Raw genomic sequence first — 9,012 nt, forward strand, 5'->3', positions numbered from 1 at the left:
CACCTTGCATCCTGTCTCTTCTCTGAGCTCTCTGCAGCCAGTAAAAGTCAGTCTATGATGACTCTTGCTCTGTAAATTTCTTTTTCTCTCTTTCTCTAATAATATCCTCTTGCATTTATTTTGTTAAAACAGCCATTGTGGGTTTTCAAAATTGCCAATGTGTTGATATTTAGTTGCTGATGTGATGCGGTACTATTAAACAAAAGCGGTCATGTGATGCCTTTTGCAAGAATAAAAAAGAAATAATAAAATCAAATAAAAAGTTTTGAAGTGTGGTTTCTTACCTTTGGGATGTGGGGAGCAATGTTGGATCCATAAATGTGGAGATGACAGTGTGCTGTCAAAATGAATCAGAACCACAGTGTTTTAAGGTCATTGCTGAAATCCACTTCTAAGGTCTTTTGGATTGGATCCCAGCAAGTGTCAGTGCAAATTCTGACATCTCCTGGGCCTTTAGTGGCTGACATGAAGCCAGCTGCAAGGAACCCGGGCATCTGGGTCAAAGACAAGCTGAACTTTGAGCATCAAGTTGCGCAATCAAGTTTTCACCAGAGATTTTTCAAAGATACTTGAAATAAAGAACTTTCAAAGATACTGAGGTGATTTTAAATGTTTTTATTACTGTAACAGCCATTATACTTGTCCTAATCCAGTAGAGGAAAAAAAATGTGGCCAACTGAAAAAGCCGGGAATTTACACAATCATCTCCCACTACATCGACTGGATTGACCGCACCATGGGCCTGCAGCCTGCAACAGTAGGAGGCCAGGGAAGTTAAATAAAAGAGTTAGCAGCAAGTTTCACTTTCAAGCTTTCATGTGTCAGCCACTGCTACGCCTCAACCAAGTCTCTGATTATTCTACACATGCAGCATTCATGTTTATATGATCTGACTTTGTAATTAACATTTAAATGCATTCCACATCATTTTATCAAATAATAAAATAGAGTTTATGTCACTGTAATATCGTGTTGGTGTTGGGTTATTATCTCCTGTGGTAAGCAACAGATGAAAGAGACATACTGAGAAAATGAATGTAAAATCATTGTTCCCTGAGATCAAATATTATCAGTACAAAACTAAACAGTTATAGAAGAAACCTAATGCAAAAGAATAAAAAAGGAAAAACATTTCATTTATACAACTGTAAAATTATAAGGCTTGAAAACCTACTTCATCCTTGATATAATTTTATTTTAAAAGAAAGTAATAATTGTTGTCAATTTTGAATAGTTTTGCAGTATTCTTGCTCTTCTTCTTCAGTGGTATAAGTCTAATTGATGTGGAAGCAATTCTTCAGTATTTAAGAATAATTAATTGCACAGCCTCTGATGTCTCTAGCTGCTGGTTTAAGATTAAAATAACTTATCAATGACTAAACCTGAAAATGAGAATAAACATAAACTGAGTTTGACTTCAGCCTGTTGAAGAGAGGCTGTTTGAGTCAAACCGCACAGTTAATACAATTTCTTTGTCTTTCATTGTGAAGCAACACCAAAAATCATGACTTTATAATCTTTTGGAAACCATAAGCAAAGGCAAATAAGTTTTTTTTTTGGCCATGCTGGCGTTCTTCCTGTTGCTTTATGGGAACAAAGAAAGAACACAAAGTCAAGAGCAGTTCATTGAACTACCAACCTTTATATAACTAAGATGTTAAAGTGCTGCTGGAAATATTTATGTAGAAACCTGAGAAAATCTGACTGTTTGAAAAATTTCCCCTCATAGCAGTGAAATAAAATGTCCTTCACATGTTTAATGTTTTCCTGTTTTTGTTCCAAAAAACAGGGGAATGGGAGGATGATCACACTCCCACTTGTGCCTTGCACCACATCTCCTTGATTTATGTTTCCTCTCTTTTAAGAGCAAGCCTTTAAAAGAGCCTTGCTGGTTGAGGGTAAGTAAAGCTACATCATGGGGTCAGAGAAAGACGTGTTCGTGGGTGCTGCTCTCGTTTTTGTTGCCCTCATTTCACAAAGTAAGTTCATCAAGACATTATTTATTAATTTAATAATTTCTTTATTTTACACATCTTGTATCATTTCAGACTGGAATATTGTGTTGATCTTTAACATATCTGTATTGTATTACTGGTCTAACTTGTTCTTAAATTGTCTCAGGTGAGGGTATAATCGGTGGCAGAGAGGCAGCGCCACACTCTCGGCCCTACATGGCCTCCATCCAGAGACCAGAGGGAGATGGTTTAAAACATGAATGTGGAGGTTTTGTGATCGCAGATCAGTGGGTGATGACAGCAGTTCACTGTATGCCGAACGGGTGAGACAACATTCTTCACAGCAGCAGGAAACAGATCAGGATTCATGTGTGAATAAGTTCTGTGTAACATCCAGTGTTGGTAATGTTTATCTCATGCTTTTTCTATTTTGCTTCTGCTGTTTTGCAGGAAATAGTTTGTTCTTGTTGTGATTTTGTATTGTTGTTCTTGTTCTTCAGTCCAAATGGAAGGAAGGTAGTGCTGGGTGTCCATTCTCTCAGCCAACCTGAAGACACAAAACAAACCTTTGACATCTTGGCAGACAATCTTTACAATCATCCCAGCTTCGATCCATCCAATTATAACAATGACATTGCTTTAATTAAAGTAAGTGAATCACTGATGTCAGTATTTCATCCTTATAGTAAACTGATGTTATTTTTATTGATCATGTTTGTGTAGTTGGATCGTCCATTTAACGCCTCTGAGGCTGTTAAAGCGGTGGAATTCCTGCGAAGCGGTGGTGTAAATCCTACCACTGATGATGAGGTGGAGACTGCAGGCTGGGGATCACTGAACAACCTGGAGGCCAGACCGGACAAGCTCAAAGAGGTGGTTGTGAAGATGATCAGCCACGGTCGGTGTTCCCGCAGTGACTACTTTGGCAAAAAGGTTACCAGTAACATGATGTGCGCACATAAAAAGTGCTCAGACCCCTGCGACCAGCCGTATCCAGTTGAAGACAGCTGTGATGTAAGTTCTGGCTATTTTACCTCTTAAAATCAATATATGATAAAACATAGTTCCCAAATGGGATGGACATTTCATGGAGAGACAGTTTTCCTCACAGGCAAATGGAATTGTGAATCCATGTTGTTCAAGTGACACATTGGTTGATTGTGGAAAATGTAAAGCAAGAAATTCAGTTTATTTTCTTTTTCCTTTCATGCTTCCTAAAAGGAATTATTAATAAACTTTGTCAGATGTCAGATTAAAAGCGGCGATTCTTCTTTAAGACTCAGTCTGCTTGTTTTTGTTACCTACAGGGAGACTCTGGAGGCCCTCTGCTCTTTAATGGTGTTGCAGTGGGCATCACATCCAATGGAGGAAAAAAATGTGGCCAACTGAAAAAGCCTGGAATTTACACAATCATCTCCCACTTCACTGACTGGATTGACCGCACCATGGGCCTGCAGCCTGCTGTAGAAGGAGGCCAGGGAAGTTAAATAAAAGAGTTAGCAGCAAGTTTCACTTTTAAGCTTTTACGTGTCAGCCACTGCTACGCCTCAACCAAGTCTCTGATTACTCTACACATGCAGCATTCATGTTTATATGATCTACTTCGTAATTAACGTTTAAATTCATGCATGTAGAAAAAGATCTTCATTAGCACACGCATACTCCAGGCAAATGAAATCTAGAGCCCGATTCACATCAAAATTTTATTTCACATCATTTTAATAAATAATAAAATACAGTTTATGTCACTGTGAAATCGTGTTTGTGTTGGGTTATTATCTCTTGTGTTATGCAACAGATAAAGAGACATACTGAGAAAAAAAAATAATAATAATAATAATAAAAAAAAAAGGAAAAACATTTTATCTATACAATTGTAAAATTATAAAGCTGTAAAACATTTTTAGACCTGGATAGAATAAAGTAAAAAAAAATATTATTATTATTATGAAATTTGAATAGTTTTGCCGCAATCTCGCTCCTCTTCTTCAGTGGTATCACTGATTGATAAATGGTCTCTGTGGAAGCAGTTCTTCAGTATTCATGATATGAACAAGATAAAGTCATAAACTTGGCAGTGTTCATCCAAATAGAGAAGTCCAGAAATAAATCAAATGAACAGCTGTACTTTTTCCTTTTCCTCCCTTCTTGGCTTTGTGCAGATAAACATATCAGTTATTCCTGATATGTGCTGCTGTGATTTATTTAGGCTGGAAAGTCCTCCACACACACACCCACCCACCACCACATTTTTATTTGAAAGTTCAGAACAAATCAGAATTTTCTAACTAGTATTACATGATTGTATTCTCAGCATTAAAAAAGTTGAGATTTGATTAAATTCTCTCATTTAAAGATACAATGTTTTTGCAGGTTAACCAGCTTCTAAAAAGTGCCTTAAAACCTTAAGTGCTTCTGTATGAATGTAATAAATCTGAAAGGTAACTGAAAACAATTAAATTTTTCATGCATTAGCAGCTCATTAAAGCTGAATTAACAGCCCTCACCTATTAGCATTACAATATTTTACATACAGTGCTCTGCTTTATGCACTAAATAAAAGACATTAATCACCTCTCAGTAAGTAATTACCTTCCAATGCACCTTCTTTCCCCTGTACTATCACGTTTTTTCTTTCCTGCAGCTCTTGAAGAGAAAATCTTTTCACTGAGTAGGAGCGACCTCCATGTGAGGCAACCAGTTTGTAGATTCCTGAAAGCAGCTCTTTCACCTGAGGATAGCTCAAAACACTCTCTGGCTTTGTGACACTCAGCTCAAAATAACGACTTCCAAACTTCTGGACGAGATCCTGCAGCGTTGAATGAGCTCCAGCGACATAGTCATTGATCTTCTGAGGCCTGAACTGGTTTCCATCAACATGGACAAAAAGGATAATTGTGTGCTCCACAACCTCTCGTCCAAAGATCCTCTGCATGTGTGTGAGTATCTCACACTCTCCCTGGGTGAAACGTCCCACCTGGAGCACAAGCAGAAAGATATGCGGTCCTGGTAAAGCCAAAGCCAGGCAGTCTTTCAACATCTCTGTGTACTCCAGCCCATCTTCATCCCACAGCTCAGGGGTGTCCACCAGGATGAGCCGCTTTCCTGCTGCAAACACTTCCTTTCTTTCACAAGACACAGTTGGGGCTGGTTCGTTATTGTTCCCATTGACTGAGTACTGATTACCAGCCCTGTTTAGAATTAGGTTTAGAGCAGAAGACTTCCCACTGCCAGAGAGGCCCAACAGAATGACAGATATCTTCTTTGCTTCATCATCTTAAACTGAAACAGCAAAAAGAAACTGTTAGAAAAGTTAAAAAGATAAAAGTAGATAAAAAAAACTATGTTGAAAACTACAACTTATAGTGATTTAAGGAGCTATAATTGATCAATCAAATATTCTTTATAACTTTTGATGAGTCTGGCCTGATTTTTAGGTACAACTATTAATATTGTTACCCATGCTCATGTTGACAACTGATTAAATATTGGATGTGATCTGTTTTTTAAATAAAAAAACAACTACAACTATCATCTACAACAAGACTACACAATTCCGTGCTACGAGGGCAGCAGTCCTCAGGTTTTCTATTATTCCCCGCTACAACACATCTGACTCAAATTAATGAGCTGGATGTGGTTTGATCCATGCAGTTTATGTCAGGTGTTTTGGAGCAGCGAAACATTGAAAACCTGTAGGACTGCTGCCCTCATAGGACCGAACTGAGTAGCTCTGACCTAGAAGTTCCTTTATTAGTTAAGACAACATGGTCCGGCAGAAGTTAGTTTTCATGTTTTCTAAAGGTGGAAATTTTCCATGAATTCAAGCATTGATCCAGATTGCTTTCCTACTTGAAGCTTTCCAACCTCTGGAAAAGCTGGATAGATTTATATAAGACAATAAAAACTTAAATTAGCCATATTTAATTTTATGGGCTCGTTTAAATTTTTTAATGATTTCCAAAATTGCAACACACACTATGTCTGTCTATTTTAAGCTGTAGAATCAGGTCTGTCATTGTCTCGACAAATTACCTATATATTTTGCAGGAAAAGAGATTTCCTTGATGGCAGCATGTGTTTACAAAAATCCGATATACATCCCTGTATAACTAGGACCCTCATTTGCAAGTCACCCATGCTACTGGCACCAGTGCATCCTCAGAAATGTTGTCTTCTGGACCTTTCTTTAATAATAGCCAGGATGGGCTTTCTTATCTTCAGCTTGAAGCATCAGATTTCAGATTCTTTTTCCCAGAAGCAACTGAAATGTGAAATCATTGATTCCAGCAGAACATGTGTGCTATCTCTCTGTCTGTCTGAGATGAGCTTGGCAAAGAACTCAGCAGTGTTTCTTTAAAGACTTGATATTTAGCTACTGTCTTAAAGTTTCAGGTAAGATTTCAGGATTTAATCTTAAGAGGCAATAGCTTGCCTGATAATAAGAAACCATCAGTGATTATAATGACAAGATGGTTTCTAATTTAGTGTGCCTACATCCATTAGCAGTTTCTGGACTCTGCCGTTAGATACAGAGATTCCCTAAATTTTTCTACAGAGATCATTTAATATATTTTTTAAGATCACATTTCTTCGCAACTTTTCATTGACAAAAAATATATTCTTTTTACCCTCTATGTGGCAAAGTCACAAATACTCTGCCAACCTGTGATGCAACAATATCAAAGTAGATAAGTAATTTTACTGCCATCATAAAATCTGGTTCATATTCAACATTTTTTCTCATTTACAGTATGCCACAAAAAAAAACTTTAAAATCTAATTAATAATTATCTGATTGAATTTTGTGTAAAGTTGTGAACCATGACCCATCCATTCTTGGACACACAAAGGTTTTGGTGGAGGCTCCTTTTATACCCAATGCTGACACCCTCACCTGTAACCAATTCATGTATTGATTTTCACACTTTTTGGGTTTATTTTCTATATAAGTTAATTTAGTCACTAATAGTATAGAAAATCATTCTTTTGAATTAGTCTGTTTAATGATAGTTTAAATAAATTACCAAATTAGAACTTGTGGTTTGTATAATTTAACACACCCCTATTACTGTTTGGAGAAGACCCTGTGAAAGATATGGCTCAACCTTTTTGTTTATCTCAACAAAATCCTATTAAAACTTTCAGACGCAAGTGAACAATAATGCTTACCATCAGATGCTCTCATCTGGAGCTGCAGCATGGCTCTGTGGCTCATTACAGCCTCATGAAGACTCTCTCTCTTTGCGTCATATTTCTGCTTTTCAGCTGTTTCCTTCTTTCTTTCCTCAGCATGCTTTGTTTTTAGCTCCTCCAACTCTCTTGCTCTTCTCACCTCTTGTTGTTGAACCAGTTTTTGGAAAGCCTGCACTCTCTCTTCTAATTCTTCCACCTTCTGTTTAAGCATGTTCATGGCCGAGTCGTCTGCACACCTTCTCTTTGATTCAGCTAGCATGGCTTCAGTGTAACCAGCCACACAGTTTTCAGTCAGCATGTAGCTCACCATTTCGAATAATGAATGCAGCCCGCCACTTGCAGTAGATGATGTTATTCGACAGTATCTGCCATCACAATCATTTATTAAATCCAAGAGCGTGTCATCTAGTGTGTCAGTAACCTTTCCATCTTCCACAGAGAGAATAACAAGATATTTTAAAGCCTCAGCTCCAAACTGTGTCTGCAGGATGTCTATCAATCTTCTTTCCTTCTTTGTGTAGCATCCACCTTGAATCAGCAGGAGAAATGTACAGATTCCATCACTGCAGGACTTAAAGCAGCTATCTATCACCTGGCAGATGCCCTCCTCTGTCATGTCTTCTTTTAATCCTGCATAGTGCAAGCTGATAGAGTCACCCTCCACTATAAGGTCGCAGACTTGGTTTGGTCCCAGAGAACTAAAGACTACCTGGTGATCATTATCTTCAGAACTAACCTGCAGCAGATTTTTCAGAGAGGACCACTCTTCCACCATGGATATAACCACCATCATCCGCTTTGCATTAGTTTCACTGTCTAATAAAAAAGTAAAGTCTTGTCAGTGGCTACATGCACAATCACGCTACAGATAAAGCTTTAAACAAATTTTCCCATGTTTTCTATATAAAATTAATTACTCTAACATATATAGTAAAAAGACAGTAACTTACTGCAGGACATGGCTTTTGCAGATCTGTCAGCCCAAGAGAACACCTGAAACTAGAAACCCTGACTCTGAAACACACACACTATCAGGGTAGAATGAGATACTTCCTGATAAGCCTACTTTTTGTGGCACCTGAACTTTTGTTATCAAGGAAGTATATTTTGTCATTCAAAATAAAATGTGCACGCATCTTCCTCATGCCTCTGCTCTTGCTTAAGAATACAAAAGAATGTTGCACCATCCTCCCCCACAAGTATTGCTTTTCTTTTGAGAAAGAAGCATGACATCAGCACACTGGGCTGAACTTTCTGCAGTGTATTTTGACCAAAAATCACTTTGTACTTAAAAGGCCTGGAGATTTTTTAAGAAGTTATATGATTATGTCAACCCTGGGTCTTAAGGATTTCCACCAAGTATTCTATGATGCAGAGCAGATTTATTAGAGTAACTCTTGTGCAGTGAAGTGCAAAAAGTCACACCTTACTAGAAAAAGAAAACAGTCAAAGTTTTTAGGTAATCATCAAGCTACTCTCTAGCATGACTTTTTTAATTGGTCAAATATTCAAATATCTTCCACCGGGCTCTGTTTAGCCCATGGGTTCCTCTAAATGCACTCCTACAAAAAATAAATAAATAAATAAATAATAATAATAATAATAAAAAAAAAGGTTCAGCTTGCTGATTTCCCAAAAGTCAGGCTGCAAACTATCCTGCAGTTGTTTGTATTATCACTGAATCAGCCAAACTGTAGACATTTCTCTAAAGATTGACAAGATAAAATGTGGAATGTTGACTGTGATTAAAGGAAGATCAGGTTGCACATTTTTTTTTCTCGACAGAGAGGCAAAACATTTTCTCCTGGTCACTCTGTTTATAATTTCACACTGGCTAACAAAGTCTTATCTCACAGGAATT

General features: G+C 37.5%; 3 protein-coding genes across 3 annotated transcripts; 1 reads left to right on the top strand and 2 right to left on the bottom strand.

Moving 5' to 3' along the window:
* The first annotated feature begins 1,872 nt into the window (after positions 1-1,872).
* On the top strand, positions 1,873-3,711 carry LOC121631166 (complement factor D-like). The gene is made up of 5 exons (XM_041971873.1): positions 1,873-1,979; positions 2,122-2,278; positions 2,456-2,603; positions 2,679-2,969; positions 3,263-3,711. Exons 1-5 carry the CDS (start codon positions 1,916-1,918, stop codon positions 3,440-3,442), a joined length of 840 nt encoding a protein of 279 aa, XP_041827807.1. The 5' UTR covers positions 1,873-1,915; the 3' UTR covers positions 3,443-3,711.
* A 62-nt stretch (positions 3,712-3,773) lies between these two features.
* On the bottom strand, positions 3,774-5,231 carry LOC121631168 (GTPase IMAP family member 1-like). Its single transcript, XM_041971875.1, has one exon. The coding sequence runs from the start codon at positions 4,993-4,995 to the stop codon at positions 4,522-4,524; it is 474 nt and encodes a 157-aa protein (XP_041827809.1). The 5' UTR covers positions 4,996-5,231; the 3' UTR covers positions 3,774-4,521.
* Positions 5,102-8,207, bottom strand: LOC121631165. The gene is made up of 3 exons (XM_041971872.1): positions 8,102-8,207; positions 7,128-7,967; positions 5,102-5,237 (listed from the first exon to the last, which is right to left on the bottom strand). The coding sequence occupies exons 1-3, from the start codon at positions 8,109-8,111 to the stop codon at positions 5,233-5,235; spliced, it is 855 nt and encodes a 284-aa protein (XP_041827806.1). The 5' UTR covers positions 8,112-8,207; the 3' UTR covers positions 5,102-5,232.
* Positions 8,208-9,012: the final 805 nt, after the last annotated feature.

Source organism: Melanotaenia boesemani, chromosome 20, assembly GCF_017639745.1.
Source record: "Melanotaenia boesemani isolate fMelBoe1 chromosome 20, fMelBoe1.pri, whole genome shotgun sequence".
NCBI classification, from domain to species: domain Eukaryota; kingdom Metazoa; phylum Chordata; class Actinopteri; order Atheriniformes; family Melanotaeniidae; genus Melanotaenia; species Melanotaenia boesemani.